Source organism: Genypterus blacodes, unplaced genomic scaffold (genome assembly GCF_046128005.1).
Source record: "Genypterus blacodes isolate CSIRO-AG114 ecotype Tasmania unplaced genomic scaffold, CSIRO-AGI_Gbla_v1 ptg000002l_1, whole genome shotgun sequence".
Taxonomy (NCBI): domain Eukaryota; kingdom Metazoa; phylum Chordata; class Actinopteri; order Ophidiiformes; family Ophidiidae; genus Genypterus; species Genypterus blacodes.
Window position 1 is genome coordinate 1464618 of NW_027466816.1, and position 17098 is coordinate 1481715.

Sequence of the window (17098 nt, forward strand, 5' to 3'; positions counted from 1 at the left end):
GGGGTCACGTTGACGTTTAGACACTTGAAATGTGAACAACTGATCAAAGAATCATCATCATCATCATCGTTATTATTATTATTATTATTATTATTATTACCTGTCTGTATTCAGCTTGACATAAACCCGCAGATTTCCAACCCCATTTGCCAGTTTTTGAAGGCGTCTCCCGTACGTGTCTGTGATTGGTCACTCGCGGTGTCAGGTGACGCTGAGCTCGAGCACACCTGATCCTTGTTTGAAGCTGAAGGCGGGAGGAGAAGCCGTGTGGGGTTTAAAAGAGGCGCGTGCTTTGTTCCCCGGCGAGCTTCCTAACGAGGTTGAGTTCCAGACAGGCCGCTGACACCGAGACTCCACCGCAGCGCCTTCGCCCCTTCGCCCCTTCGCCCCTTCGCCCCCACACGTTTGGACGCTTTAACCCTGCCGTTGCCGAGCTCCCAAAGCCCCAAGGAACGTGTGTCAATCTGCGGCCATGTTTGAGGTAAGAGGCTCTTTCAAAACCCCAGGTAACTGACTTCATACAAACGAGCTGCGTTTAATTGGCGGATTTTAAAGTTGTTGTTTTTGCCGGAAGTTGTTTTCAGCATTTGGTTCAAGGTTCTTAATGTTCAGAAATGGACGCATTTGTGCCCTGGTCTCGCTATGGTCTATACAACGGTGGCAAAATTCGTTTATGACATAATTCGGTTACATTTGTACTTTTGTTTGTTATGTAGGTGCGTGTCTTTATCACCTTCCCTTTCCCTCTAAACGGAGAGATGTACATTTTTAGTTTAGCCATCAGTTTTAACAACGTTCTGGTTTATGAAAGATTAGTTTAAGATCCCGTCGGAACTCTTAAACCAACTTCCCATCCAAACTGCTTTACTGTAGGCTCCTATTATAATGAATTTACTCCACAATATTTGTGCTTTTTCAGAAATGAGAAACAACTTTTCAATGCTAAATCACAATGATCTTGAATGCATACATTTTGTAGCTTTCAAATCATGAAGCAAGATTATTGAAGAGGTCAAACTAAAATGTGGTTGTTTTTAATCTACACGAATGAGCTACAACATTACATTACATTACGATCATTTAGCAGATGCTTTTATCCAAAGTGACTTACAATAAGTGTGTTCAACAAAGGTAGATAAAAGAACTTCAGGTCACAATGAAGTTATATTCCCTGCCTATTTGTCAAAATACACGTGGTGTATATGATTTCAAGTTCAGCAAAAGTCACAAAGGTGTTAGTTGTGATTCCCCCCTTGTGGAACAATTTAGCACTGCAGTGCACAAAAAAGATTATCATTTGATTAGGCAACATGACGTGACCACTAAAGTGAACCCAACTGTCCATATTTTTGGTTTGTTGCCATTTAACAAAATTTGCTTCACTCAAACTTTGTTTTGCAGATGAGCAGCGACGACCACTTTCTTCCTCCCTACCAGGATGAAGAGCTTGTAGGCAACCTGCTGTCCAGTGACGTGTCGGATGGCGACATTAAAGGAGTTGGCGGCATCTCTCTGGCGAAGGCCCTGCATCCCCTAGTTGGGTCCTCCTCTCCCCCACTCATTCCCTGGATTTGCTCCACCCGCTACAAGACGGAGCTCTGCACCACCTACGCCGCCACTGGTTTCTGCAAGTACGCCGAGCGCTGTCAGTTTGCCCACGGCCTCCAGGAGCTCCATGTGCCTTTCCGCCACCCCAAGTACAAGACCCAGCTGTGCCGCAGTTACCACACCACTAGCTACTGTTACTATGGCAGCCGCTGCCTGTTCGTCCACAGCCCAGATGAGCAGCGCCCTGCCCTACGCCACCGTAAAAACATCCCCTGCCGCAACTTTCGTGCCTTTGGAATTTGTCCCTTTGGCACTCGCTGCACCTTCCTGCACGTTGAGGGAGGGAGCGTTGGCAGCGACCAGGAGGTAACCGATGACGTCGAGGAGAAGAGCAGCCCGGAACCCCAAGTTCAGCCTCAACCGAAGGCGTGGAAGCCACGTGGAGCTTTGTGCCGCACCTTCGGCGCGTTTGGCTTCTGCCTGTACGGAACACGCTGCCGCTTTCAGCACGGCCTCCCCAACAAGCTTAAAACCCCAGGTGCTGACCAGGCGTGGCCAGCGTCCCTCTTCCCTCAGCTTTCCCGCGGTAACACAGACCTACTCTCTCCATCCACGCCGTTCTCCATGTCGCCCGACTCCCCGAACTGGTCCTCTCCTCCGTCGACTTCGGCCTCTCCTCTTGCTACACCTCCTTCCGAGACAACGGCACACAATGCTTTCACGTTCTCTAACCAGCACTTGAACCTGCTGCTGCTGCCGCTCGCCCTGCACCTGCAGCAGCTGGAGAGCAGGCAGGTAGCAGCCACCCAGGACAACAGGGCGCTGTAATGCAGACTTGGAATTCCAACCAGCATCAGCACTTGTCGCTACAACTAGATTAGATGTGTTTTTACTTTATTTTTTTAGACTTTTTTAATTGCTCAGTTTGAGTGCTCACTTGCAGATCCATTTGGAAGCATCTGTTTGTTCTGGATGGCGATTACGACTGTCTGAACCGCCACAATGTATTAATATTTTTAACTGTACAGAAATGTTTATTTATGAACTCGGTAGTGGGAATAATAATTCTCAGCTTCAGGAATAAACTAATTTTTATCCACAATTTTGGTGTGAGATGTTGTGCTTTCTGAATGTCTGTGGCTGAAATTTATTTAAATGCTCAATTAAACTTTCAAACTACAATGGATCTCTCAAAAAAAATCTCTCTTGCCTACAACCCAGCTCAACTGCTTTTTAAAAAGCCATGGCTGACCATTTGTTCTAAGATTGGGAGAAGCAAAATGGCGATGGCGACGCTGATACTTGTGGTGATGGAGTTGGTTACAATGTTTCACTGCACTTTATTCAAAATGCTTTGTTCTGCTTGGCTGCAGCTCTCCTACATCTGTAAGCGCTACAGAAGGACCTTGTCGCAGTTGAGAAATACCAGTCTTTTTTTGTAACATTCTGACAAAGTACGAATTCAAGTGTTCTCCAGGCTTTTTTTTTTTTCTCTTCCCTGTAAAGATGTTCAATTGTGGTTAGCATAGTTCCCTTCAAGCAGTTCACCTGAATGTGTTTCTCAGCCATGGCAAATGTTGTTTTTTTTCTCAGAAAAGCGCTGGAGTCTTAAGCGCTTTGTCTTCTTGTAGTTTGCATGAACCAATGGGTTTCATTGGAGTCGACCGTTTGCGGCGATTCCCTTCAGCGCCAGCAGAAGGCGACGTGGCTGCGTTTATTGTGCTAAGCCTCTAGTTCAACATTCCGTTTACTGTCAAAGGTCTGAAAGTGATCATCATCCCAACTGCAATCATAATCCATAAATTTATATTTTGTCTCACAGTAGAAACACTTTTGTAACTAATAAAACTAAGTCAGGTTAAGGAAAGAAATTGCGTTGTGAAAGATGGGACAGAGGAAAGGGGAGCAAGAGATGGCATACAAAGAAAATCAGAACTACGAATGAAAGTAATTGTTAGTACCTAAATTATCATTTTATATTTATATTGCCGCTGTCCAGAATATAAGCGAGTATTTTTTTTTTCCTATTAGAAACTACAATTCTCGTTTCCACCACAGCTCGGCGCAGTGGCGCTGTCTGTCCTGGGACTCGGCATTCGTCAAGCCTGCCGTAGTAAAAGCGCAAAACGGAAAGCAATGAAAGTTTCCCCTACAAAATGAAAGCACGGACGAGCTCTTAATATTTTGAGTAACGACTTTATTCTCATAACAGTTTGACCTTCCCCCTCGAAAGAAAACTGAAATGGGATTACATTTTTTGGGATGTGCATTTTTTAAGTTTGAAGCTTTCACTGATATCACCATGATTGTACGATAAGAAATAGAAAAAGGTAGAAAATATACAAATTATATCTTTTATATATACTTAATATATGGTACATATTTTCGTATTACTACTTGATTAATCGTTGATTGATGATCCATATGAGCTCTCCTGAACCTGGAACTTCAGGATTGGCCAGACTTTTATTTTGAGATTCCTCCAGACACTCGTCTTTTTCCGCAGCTTGTCTCCGCTCTGCGCTCTCCGCTGAGCGCCCACGCCCAGCCTGCGCCGTGTGCGCCGTGCAGAGGAGCGCAGCCCCGCAGTGGAAGGTGGATGCAGGGCCGAGTGTTTTGTGGAGCTCCAGGGACCAGCAGGCGGCCTCTTCTCGGCAGCAGCCCAGGTCAACGCGCCCTTCAGCCGGCGAGGCGCTGAAGTTTGTGCGCTGTACGGCCGCTGGCATCATCCATGTAGCGTTAGACAGCATCATCTGACTGCACAAAACATCAGACTGCATCATGAGCAGCACCGGTAAGAATCAACATCATCATCAAATTAGCATCATCGCCATTATCATTTTTAGAGACCACATTGGTTTTTATCTTGTAAATTAAGGATTTATTGTCCTGAAATCCCACATTTTCCCAGTGAATCTGTCAATAAACTGTGTTGTTATTGGCTGTCATTCTGTTTTTCACCTGCAGGGGCGTCACTGTTATATTCCCAGTGTGAAATGTGTATTTTGCATGTGTCATAGGATGACAGCAGCAGGGGCTAGATTTCGTGGTTTGGGCCCCTCTGGCAGTTTTTCCCTGACCAAAAACATAGTTGGAGTTGCAAGACAAATGTCAATTGCATGTGATTTGCGCGTGAATTGCATGCAACATGACAAAGTATCTTAATCTTAATTCTAAACACATAATCACATTTCCACTGTGTGGAAAAGTTAAATAGTGAACACAAGAAAGGAATAAAAAATACAATAACGTTTACCTACATTCTCCTTTATGCCAGCATATAGAAATATTCAAAAATCCAAATTATGACATGAAATTTTTTTCTACCCTGACAGTAATAGGTTTTTAATATGTGTTCCTGATCCCTCACAGACAAATTCAAATTTGATAAAAAAAAAGTCCTTTTTAGATTAGATGATTAGATGGTTTCTTCAAATGTTATTGACAGATTTTTATGAAATTTAGCTTAGATATTGGTTGTATCCCAAGGAAACTTTTAGTAGATTTTGAAGTGGATCTGGATCATAATTATAAAGTTATCACATTTTAATATTATTTTTAAGCCATAGACAACCATCCCAACTGCTACCGAAGAACACAAGGATCAGCCTGATTTCTTCATACAGTCTGTGCTGAATTATTTTGCAGTCAATAATTAAAACCGAAAAGTGCCAGCCTGAGCAAACCGTTTTAATGAGGGAACACTGCTAACGAGGGAGTGTTGCATTCTGAGATAAATTCATTAGCGTACTGTTGTAAGCGGACACAGATGGACAGTCAGGAGATGCTGCGTCCTTTGTCCCTTGTCCTGGAATGTGGAGAGGACGTGAGAGCGTGGAACCTGTGTGGGGACAGCTGGTGTCCACGTGCAGGACGACAGGAAGGGGGGTGGGGACCTCGAGAGAGATAGATAGATATCCACTTATTTCTCTACTGGTTTGTTCCATCTCATTTCTCATCCCATTTGTCACATATCATTTGTCTCATCTCATCTCATTTGTCTTGTTTCAACTCTCGTCTCGTCTCATCTTATTGGTCTTGTCTGGTCTCTGTTCTAGTCTCTGCTCTGGTCTCTGCTCTGGTCTAGTCTTATTTTTTGTTTCTCATCTTGTCTTGTCTGGTTTGAGGTGTGAGGAAGTCAAGAAGAAGGAATATGGGGTCACTCTAGGTCACAGGTGTCAAACTCAAGGCCCGCGGGCCGAATCCGGGCCGTCATGTCATTTTATGTTGCCCACGAGAGCAAAGAGCTTTCAAGCATAAATTGTCCATAAACTTTATTTCCCACAACGCATGTCGATTTTGTGACACGCGAAGTGGCGGCATCCCGCCACTAAAATGCAGCGTTTCCACATCAGCATCAGATCAGCACATAACGAAGGTGATTTTCCGAGGATAGATTCTCTGATATTTTAGTAAATGATTCTTTCATGTAATCTCCATCTGTGAATGACATTCCGTGCCTTACGATCTTCTCAAATCGCTCTCGCCAACTTTCCACAGTAGTATCCAAATCGCTATGTCACGTTCATTTCCTGCTTTGTACTTTTCAGTAAATGCTGCATGTTTGTTCTGGAAATGTCTTTGAATATTTTGCCTTTTACTTCTCTCATATTTTATCATTTCTCTTTAAATTCTCTCCATATAGCAAGCACATTATTATTAATTATTATTATTTCTCTCCTGTATTGTTGTAACTGTCCAGGCAGAATTAAACTCTCTATGTTCCTCCAAGACTTTTTTGGAGTTATCCAGGGATAGTGAGTCAGTTTTGTAAAGAGATAGTAAAATAAAAGTAAACATTTGCAATATGAACCTGTACTTCTTTGCACTAAAACAAAGGGAAAACTTGGAGTTGTCCTTTTACATCCATTTATAGGTTATTATGCTATGATTTTACTAATCCGGCCCACTTTAATCTAAATTGGGCTGAATGTGGCCCCAAACTAAAATGAGTTTGACACCCCTGCCTAGGTCATGTCCTGTGTTCTTGCTGTACATTTCCTTTTCACACCACTTATCCCTTCATCCGGCCTTCTCTTGTTGCCATGGTTACAGCTGAGGGTGTGTGTTTGTGTCTAGTTGAATATACAATCAACTTAATTATATCTGTTGAACCGGAGGGCGTTTCCCCGCTGTTTAAATGCATATAAACGCACACATACACACGCATCAGTGTACCTTTAACCCTCTGAGGTTCACAGCCATGTGTTTACTTCACTCCTTGTTAAAATCCCCAAAATATAGAGAAACGTGGATATCGAATGTAGAAAGTGTGTGGAAATTTGTACGTCATCCTTAGTTTGGTGTGAAACATGGTGAAGTTGTTACAGCTTTGTGGCCACGGGAAACTGAGGAATGTTGTCTTCATTGAGACCTATTGATGTGTCTGTGACTAGTGCTTGATCTGACTGTCTGATACAGACGTTAGGATAAAGTTTTCTTCGGCTGCTAATGTGTTGGGTTTGAATTCAAAACTCTCTGCTCTTTGCTGAGCCAAAAATTGGTCGGACTATGATCAAGTTCTGAAGCAAAGCGTTATGATAATATTGGGTCAAGCACAGTTGGGTTACCGTCGGTTTTCGGGGTGAAAACAAGATAATCATGTCAGTCAGGGACGATTGGGCTCTGATCTACCCCCTAATGGATGTACTTTTTAATCCCTTAAGTACACAGGCAAGGGCAACTAAGTACTTTCTTTGTACAGTGTACAAGACTGGCATATGTTGAGCCTCTTACACGGAGCATAGGGTTGGTTCGATGACAGGACATGGCAGTGAACCCCTGAGGTCTTGTGTTGCGGCTCCCTGGATATTGATTACGTATCAGCTTCGATCAATGGTGCGGAATAAAGCCTGGCTACAAATAAAAATTCCCCGCTGTGCAACAGCAACTGGAGTTTAACATTAATCACACGTGTGGAAGACAGACACTGGATGTTTGGGTAATGGCCTTTGAGCCATTTAGTAGCCAGTAGTATCAATTGATCAATCAACATAAACTATGAAAAGTTGTTCGTTTCACAACACGGCTGCTTTAAATCCATATCACAACGCGAAACATGGATGTTGTGTGTTGAGAGTTCAGGCTTGGACCTTTGCGGCAACCGCTGAGAGATGAGTAAAGATGCCATACAGTGACGATGGATTTCCCGGTGAATAAACAGGACAGTAGTGACACGGGAAAACAAAACGTAAAGCCTCAGCCTAGTGTCCAGAAAATATTTTGTATGACTGCATAAAACAACACCGTCACAAGGTGCCCACTATTTGCACTAAGGCAGCTTTCCATTGGATAGCATCATTTTTCGGGGTTGCTGTCGACAAGTGTTCCCTCAGTCCTTGTAAGGGAAGGACGCTGTGTTTACGACTTTGTTTCTGGACGATTTCCTTCATACCCCCTAGTGGAAAGCGTGTTGAAAGACTGCATTTCTCTAACTGTATAAGGAAATACTGAAGTTCTTTAGTGAACAGACTTTGACAATGCTGCATCACTTGTCAAAGACCCTCTGTGCCACTTGGCATGTTTGAACTTTAAAGGTGAGTTCACTGAGGACTGGGAAGACTGGGACACACCAAGTGCTAGGAGGGTGTGTCATAAGCTATTTATAAGATATAGCTTCAATAGAAGAGAGAGAGAGAGAGAGAGAGAGAGAGAGAGAGAGAGAGAGAGAGGGAGAGAGGGAGAGAGTCACATGACCCTCAGATAGTGACTGTTCACTATTATTATACCAGGGTGTGTGTGAGTGTGTGTGTCTGTGATGTGTCGCAACACCGGCAGAAACCTGTGAAGAGATTTGTGGATCTGCTTGTCTTTGATTATTATTTAAGGAGCTAAAGCTGCACACACCTGAGCAACGATGCCGGAGGAGAACGGTAACCAATTTTATTACCTTTAATAATAATTAATTACCTTTATATATTTTAACCTGGTCAAACCTTGTATGCTAACATCATTATATTATTAGATTTCCATCTTGGGATATATATTATATAATATAATACAACAATGCAATTTAATGTTACAATTATGGTATACATATATATTTTATATTTTAATAATATTAGGAAATTAAATATTGATAATGCACTTTACATTGCACTTTGTGTATTGTGTTGAGTTACTTTGGGTTGGAGAGGTTACTATGAAGGTATAGATTGCAGTAAATCAGGAGCTGGTGTACTGAGCTGAGTTCCCTCTGGTACTGTGTAGTCTGTATGACCTTAACCTTTTACTGTAATACGCCCATAACATGTGTATGTGTAAGATAAGTGTGCATGTAAGTGTAGTGGAAGCGTTCCTCAGTTCCTCTATGTGGCTGTGGATCACAACAGCAAACAGTGCCCCCGGTGGCCGTCCACAGCACCCCTGGCAGCAGGATTGTTGTGTTGGTCCACTGCCTGCTGAGCTCACAAAGCAGTGGGTTTTATAGTGGAAGACGAGTTAACAGAGATTTACAATTTACAAACTTTTTTTTATGCATTTAAAATTATTTTCTACCTCAGTAGAGCACGACTTGCAGCCCTTCTGTCTGCCTAGGGTAATGGTGACACAGACAATGCGTCCATAGGGAGCAAAGGCAAACAAACTACATACAAATGCTGATACATTTAGGACCCAAATCCAAAGCACACACAACAAAACATGTGTTGATCTCTATAGCTTTGAAATACGTCATAAATACCTTAACCTCGATATAGCCTGAAAAAGTCATTAGATAAATCAGGGAAACTTACATTGTCGGTGAACTACTTTAACCACAGATTTACCCCTCGTCATAGTTGTTGACAAAGTTAAGTTTAGCACTGGTCCAGAGTCGTGACAGGCGTCGCGCTGACTGCTGACAACCAGCCAGAGGTTGCATCACACACACACTCAGCCAAAAGTGAGTGTGTGTGTGTGTGTGTGTGTGTGTGTGTGTGTGTGTGTGCGCGTGTGTTTGTGTGTGTTTGTGTGTTTGTGTGACTCGGTGTCTAGACTGCACAGTGCAGCCTGTAGATGCAATAATGTAATATTAAACATATATCAATACTAAAGGTGTATATATTAAATAATAATAATCAAGTAAAACACTGGTTCCCCAAAAAAATGTACTTAAGTAAATGTACAGTAGTTGTAATGCATTAATATTTTCCATGCTAACATGGCTGTAATGCAGTAACTGTTCAGGAAACAGGAGTTCAGACATGAAGCAAGCATGTGTCTGTGCGGTATGCGTGTGTACGTGTGTGTGTGTGTGTGTACAGGCACGTGGCCTGTTTGTGTGTTGGCATGTGTCCTCACACAGCTAAACTTTACGAGCGCACATTGCGACTGCACGTCCACGCCTACAAACACAGTTATGGCCTCCAGTTTGGAAACCATGACACACATACAAACACATACCTATATATAACCACATATGTTTGCTTAGAAATGTGCTTTTCTTATTTTGCTTTAGTAACCTGGAAAGCACAGGATAACGTAAAAATGTGTGTTTGCAGGTGGATACACCGCCTCGGCCATAGTTCTCTGTCCCTGTCCCTGTCTCTATGTCTCTCTGTCTCTCTCTCTGTGCAGTAGCTGAAACTGCTGAGTCGCGGTTCCTCTGCAGTCTGAATTCATGAGTCATTGTGTTTGTATCTGCAGTTCCCAGCATCCATAGTGTTTTTACCTTGAGCCTCTCCTTACCATCTACACACACACACACGTACACACACACACTGTAACGCTGAGCTGTGTGTTGCTATTTTGCTGCATCACTGATTAGATAATGCTTGAAGTCGTAACAGACGCAGCACAGACGTTTAATGCACCCTTATTTACTAGCTTCATTCTCAAAATCTTTCCAAAACTGGTATCTTCCTCATCCTCCTCATCTTCCTCTTCACCTCATTTAATTTCAAATGACCGACTTTCCCTGCTCTCATCACGCCATTGGTTAACATTGATTGTGTATCTAGCTATGTGCTGCGTAAATGCGAAGAGTGTTTTTGCTCCAGGGGTCAGTTTCCAATCAGGTCTGAGATCAGCTTTCTATCGTTCTTGACCTCAAGGGCAGAGGTCAAATGCTGCCCAGGCTGAGGGTGTGACAGCACAGGTGGATTTATATCTGCATCCTCAAAAATAATTCAGTCCACTACATAAGTGTATTTGGGAAGTGGTACTTAAGTGGAGTATTTATGTTGTCACAAATACAATACATCAGTACTCATGTCAACAATGCAACTGTTGGTGAAGAAATACAAAAAATAGAACCTATGAGAATATATATCTCATAAGTTGTAATGTTTGGAGGAAAGATTTGATTGGTAACTGCATTTTAAACTTTTACTTAAATACTTTTAAGTAAATATGTCTTTTCAGTCGGTGAATTTGACTTGTGACTTCTGCATCTTGAATGAGATATTTGTATTTTCACGCAGGTTCTTTAAACCACTGTAAATTTCACAGTTATTCTCGTTCTCGGCTCCTTCTCAGTGTTTCACCCTCACTGTGTTTAGTGTTCACGACTCTTCGTTGGCTGCGAGCGCTGTAATGGAGCCAGTTTCCTGCTGGGTTGAAAGACAGGAAACTCTTAGGAGGTGAGGTAATGGTAAAGCAAAGGTAGAGCCAGGTGTCTACAGGTCATTAAAACGTCTTCACGTGTTGTAAAACAAATTACCTCGACTCAAAGCATTGAAGGATTTACGACACAGCCAATGAATTAATATAACATCAGAAATGTACTTTAGGAGCTCATGAAAATGCAGATTCTCAGTGTGCAGTGGGAAATTTGTCAGTCATGCTCTTATTTTGAAGGGTCCGCTGTTATTTGCCAGTTCTCCACAGGGGTGGACTCAGTGATTTGGGGGCCTTGGGCTAATAGGCCCCTCCACGAAACCTTTACAATTGATGTTAACGCGTTGTGAAGTTGATATTAAGTTGATGTAGAGTTGTAATGTAAAGTTGAATACAAAAGTTGACTGAGGGCGACGTCTGTGTTTATTCCTTTGATAATCACACATTATCCTGCTTAATATATGACTACGGGCCAAAGAGATAAATAAATTTGCACAATACGTTCAGGATCGATAAATAAATCTACTTTTGATTTCTTTAACTAAAACTAAAATAAAATTGGTAAAAAAATTATAACGATAACTTAATCATCATCATTTATGCCGCCTCTCTCAAAACAAAGGTCTTCTTTGCCATTCAGTCATTTGGCCAATCAAGTCATAGCCACACCCCCAGCCAGGGCTCCCGTTCTTCTTTTTCCTCCAACAGGTAGTCTGAAATGCTTTGGGAATAAGTTCACGTCCTTACGGGAAAAACGTCCCCAAGGTCACCGGCACGCCTGCTGTGGTAATGCGAGCGTTTTGATCCCGTCGCCTCTGCAGATGGTTTCAAGCAGGAATGTTGCAGGGCACCGCAGAATTCCCATGAGTTTAGGGAATGCTCTATTTTTAGCGGGCACCGGAGCTCGGCTTCTTCCAGAGGCATGTGAGATGCGGCGGCTCATGTGTTACGCCACCACAGTGGCCAGAGGTGAATTTTGACAAACACGTGTGGCACAGAAGCCTTTTTATGCAGAGGGAATATGTGTGTGTCCAAGAGAACTGTATCAGTGAGTTAATGTTTGAGAGATAATGTATGGAAACGTACACTGATCTAAACAAGTACACAATCTTACAAAATCTCACAAAAAACTAAATCTCACTTTAATCATCACCCTACTGAAACCACAGAGAGCGATGTTCTCTGATTGAGAAGGATTGAGCTTTGGTTGATTGTATGTTTTCGGTGCTACAAAGTGAAACATCCTGAATAAGTAGAGCTGTTGGTCTGTTTCATTATGTGAATTTTACTGCTGGCATTCCGCAAGTTTTATTTTACAAGAAAGTGAAAGTCCTCATTTGCTGCTTGAACAGGAAGTGAGGACACCGTATCTCCCCCAACGGATGCCGGGATACAATAGTGCATGCTGGTCCAGCGCAGGATGCAATCTCACCCCCAGTTCCACGGCAACCACATATCCCTGCCGTCTGCCCATCACCCTCCTCTCTTCACCAGATGCTTCGAATCAATGCTTTTTACAAGGATACAACACTTCCCCTCCTAAATTCTTTTCTTTATCGGTTAGCGTGCTCTCATCTATGTTCAATATGCTGCAGTAAAACTTCGCCTCAGGTCACAGATTGAGTTGTAATTTAAATCCAAAGAAAATGCCACAAACAATTTCCGAACCCTTATATTGTGATTTTATTTACGGGCCTGAGTAAGTTTCACATCTCCAAGCTCCTGTTTGTTTTTGTGTTTTAGATTTGAACCTGGATTATCTGCTCTCGTCAAACTCTGGAATACAGCCTAGTGAAATACAATGAACCACCCCGACTCTAAAGAGATGTGTGTTTGTCTTGGACACACGTGTGTGTGTTAAAGGTCCTTGTAAAAAGTAAGGAATGCATTGCTCCTGTTGGTCCAGATTGACTGGTGAGGATTCATGATCCTGTAAGGCCCAGCGGTGCGTCAGTTCTTGCACTTACAGTCAAGCCAGGAACGGCTGTGGTTGCTTTGGTGTTGTGGGTAGTTTCTATTAAGTGTTTGGGGGGTTGACAGGGTGGTGGATATGGTGTTTGGGATGGTTACTATCATCTTTATTGTTGTGAGGCTGATTGCTGTGGTCATCCTGGTGGTTAAGTATTGACTGGTTGCTATGTAGTCTGGGTGGATTCTTGGGTGGTTAATACGATGTTTGGGATGCTGTCATGTTCATGGTTGTTGTGAAGGTAGTCGTGTGGTATTCTGTGTGGTTTCTAGAGTGGTTAAGCATGTGTTGTGTGTGGTTGCTATGTACTCTGGGTGGTTTCTTGGGCGATAGCTCAGGTGGTATTTGGGCTGATATCATGATTAAGACCTACTTTAAGTTTAATGCTCTCCATTTCCTTTATGAATTCCTCATTATACCCAAATAAAAAGAGTCTGAGAAGTTTGGTAAATTCTTTTCCACATTGTGGAGAAGAATTCAGTCTTTTATCTGATCTGTCTGTTGGATCAAAATATTGTGCCAATAAAACCCTGAAAGCAGAATAATTTCCAACACAAAAGAAATCTTGGTTAAATTCCAGCCATTATCTGTTCATTTCCTTCTTTCTTTCACTACATCATTCATCTGATGAATGATGAACTCCCCCTTTCCAAGCCCAATTACCGGTAACCATGGATGCCTGATGAAACCGGTCTAACGACACAAATGTATCCCGGGAGGACAAAGAGCCTTTTATTTTGCCCATGCCCCATCAGTACTGAAAAGTAAATAAGAATGTGAGCATATCTATGCAGGGATGCTATGGGAGTACTGATCATACGTGTAGTACTGTACGCACAACACATAGGATGGAAATGTATGGATCCTCTAACGCAGTGGTTCCCAAACTTTTTCTTTCGCGACCCCCTTTTTTAGATGAGAAATTTTTCGCGCCCCTCAATGATTGTATCATTGTGTAGATTCTCTTACAGGTCTGTAGGTCTTTGAATGGACTCTTATGGTTCAACGTTCAGATGTAAATGAGCAGAAAATCTGTATCATTTTCTAAACTTGTATTACTTTAACCTCCATCATTTCAAATGTTGTCCTGTGTGACTTTTCAGTTAACACAGCTACCAAGTATGGATATCTGTTTTGTTGACATGACAGTAACATGAAGCTGTCCTCTCTTGTCCTCTCTCTCCTTCAGTGTTTCAGCAGCAGGCTGTCCACAGCCCTCTGGAGCAGCAGAAGCAAAAAGGAGGAGGAGGTCCCATCCCCTGTCAGAACTGTGGGAAGCCCTGCAAGGGGGAGGCACTCCGGGTTCAGAACAAACACTTCCACATCAAGTGCTTCGCGTGTAAAGGTACGAGGTAGAAGCCACAACTCAAACGACCTCAGAGCAGACAGAGACTGATGCATCACGTGTCAATCCTGGTGCTCATGTGCCCCATGTAGACATGGGAAATATGTAGGACCAGTATGAGAACCACTGAGGTGAGCAGTTAGGTCCATTTCGACAAAGAGGATTATTTGAAAAGGTCAGACAAAATGCAAAACAGAAAAATAATGAAAATAACATAGGTTTGATTATTATGCAATCGCTCAGTCTCGATTGATGAGGGATTACTGTGTTAGTGTGTGTGTGTGAGGGTGGGGCCGCAGGGCTTTTGAGCCAGCGATTGTGCTTCATACGAGTGTGTTTGCGCCCCTCCCAGTTTAGACTCTCAGCACACACACACCACGTGCTGGACTGCTGTTGCCGTAAACACACCCTCTGGTTGCTAGGTTACCATTGGGGCTTCGGAGAGGTTGGCAGCTTACTCCGGTTTTTCGGCTTTAATGTTACGATAGCCAGCAGACTCCCTGTCTGTGCATTCCTGCGACCCCCCTTCCCTCTTCTTCATGTCCTCCCCTGTGAACGAGGGAGAGCCAGTGCACTCCCATGATGCATCTGTGGTGACGACACTGGCCAGCTGCAGCTAATCATCAGTGGATTTGAATGTGATCAACTGTGCTGATTTTTTTTTATCAATTAGCTCCTGATGTGGTTTAATATTTAATTAAATTACAAATTTGACAAAATATGCCACAAATTTGACAAAATGTAATGCTTTTACTTGCTAGCTGACGTTATTTTTGAGCCACATGTTGCGTTCCGGCAGCATTCTTACAGCAGATGGTTGCGATGTTCTCGGCTGGGTGTTGGCTGTTGGATTGTCTACTTCTTGGAAGCAGTGTGAACAGAACAGAGCCAGGAGAACGTGTGTGCTCGTCCTTCAGCCAGGGGTGCCGACCCCACAAACACGTGTGGAAGGAAGAAAGCATGCATGCACATGTGAACATGTGACATACTTGCTACAGCTCCTACACATGCCTGAGCCCCAAATTGCAAATCTGGCACTCATGTTCCAGTCGATCGGATCAGTTCACTCCGACTTTCACACCGATTCCTGGTGACGAGGGGTTTTATGGGACTGTTCCTCCATTTAAACCGGCTCATTGTTGATTTTTAGTTAGCAGCTCACAACAAACGATCAGAGGGAAGACATTGCCCCATTTTTACACCACAGAAGGAAGAACCACAAGCTACAGGTTTTAGGTTCAACCAATCAGCTGCTGTTATTTATGGTGCAAATAAATTAAATATATACAACAGGCACAATTCTGCTGTATTATTACTGTAAAACATGAAGGAAGGGGATCTCCAGCACATCATGGTCATGGCTCCTGCAGCAGCACTGGCACCTGCACTCCACATGCTCCTGGTTTTGGTGTAAACCTGCCTGTGGTCATTTCTCTCATTTGAGTCCAGGAATTTGATCCATGAGAAACATTCAGATTCATTTCCAGAGGGCGACATGTAAACGACTCACAGTTGAACATTGTAGTGTTTTAAAACCTTCACCTATGTTTTGTGTAAGGTTGGGATGGTAACACAGCTACTGTCTAGCACAGCTTATACACACACACAGAGCTACAGAGAGTGGAGCCCTGAGTGGAGCTTCCTGTGTTGGTTTATTTATACCCGTGTTGCCAGTTGGCATGTCAGCAGCTCCACTCTGTTTTCTGTGTGATGAAGAAGATCAGCAGCTGAACATGATGGTTCGGAGCTCATTTATCATTTATAACTTTGACTGCAAAGGAAAGCATCACATCCTGTTAACCCTTAGAGGTCTTCTGTCGTCTCTGGACGCCACCTGAACTTGTTCTACTGAGCTCATCCTGTCACTCAGAAGCTTTAGAATTTTAAAAGTTAAATCTGCATTTAGGTGACTTGAGCTTCCATGTTAATCTTTTAATCAATCAAACCTTTCCTCTGAATTGTGTTGCCATGTTTTTACAGCCACGGTCCTTTCAATACCAAAATGAACTGTACATCAGGCTCCCAACATGGCTGAAATTAATACAAATGTGTTGCATAAATGTCTTCCTCACCAATGGAAGAAGTCCAAGCTGTCTTCCCCTCATCCCTTCTCTTTTTGGTCATCCTTCTCACCGATCTTTCCATAATCCCTCGTTCCTGCCGGACGTGTTGGGAGAGATGAAGCAGAGCCGGATGCAGGAATGAGCAACTGACGAGCAGCGTGTGACAGATAAGATCTGAAAGTTGCAAAGTCTTAGCAATCCATAAATCTTACATAATTCACCTCAAATTCGGCTGGCAGTGCTAACATGCTACTTACATACATGATCTGTGCAGTGACAGACGATGGTGCTGACTGGGTTCACATTGGGAAGGATTTTGTAGGCCTCTATCTGAGTCGGGCCCATGACTGCTAACTGACCATTTTTGTACAATTACATCATTCCAGATGCATTCCATCTCCATGACATGTGTTGTCCGGCTTGTACTCAGGCGGGTGGATGAGATCACGACGAGGCTAATTAGTTGTTGTGTCAGCTGAGGAGAACAACAAGAGACAAAACCCATTGACTTCAATGATGTCACTGTGGTTGTTTCTCTGTAAGTTGTATCATTGTGTAGATGTTTGTGGTTCTCTTAAGGTCTGTAGGTCTTTGAATGGACCCTTACTGATCTATATCATATATATCCAGTGAGTG

At 43.0% G+C, this 17098-nt stretch overlaps 2 protein-coding genes across 2 annotated transcripts in view; both read left to right on the top strand.

Moving 5' to 3' along the window:
* The first annotated feature begins 1401 nt into the window (after positions 1–1401).
* Positions 1402–2650, top strand: cth1 (cysteine three histidine 1). Its single transcript, XM_076157274.1, has one exon. The coding sequence runs from the start codon at positions 1402–1404 to the stop codon at positions 2374–2376; it is 975 nt and encodes a 324-aa protein (XP_076013389.1). The 3' UTR covers positions 2377–2650.
* Positions 2651–4098: 1448 nt separating this feature from the next.
* Positions 4099–17098, top strand: part of ablim2 (actin binding LIM protein family, member 2) — a 35748-nt gene continuing 22748 nt past the window's right edge. Inside the window, exons 1-2 of the mRNA XM_076152930.1 lie at positions 4099–4342; positions 14244–14399. Of these exons, the coding sequence (XP_076009045.1) occupies positions 4330–4342; positions 14244–14399 (169 nt within the window). The 5' untranslated portion in view covers positions 4099–4329. The remainder of the gene's footprint in view (positions 4343–14243; positions 14400–17098) is intronic.

Bases quoted from the DNA above. Each gene is read 5' to 3' on its own strand.
- cth1 (XM_076157274.1), top strand. From the start codon at position 1,402: ATGAGCAGCGACGACCACTTTCTTCCTCCCTACCAGGATGAAGAGCTT.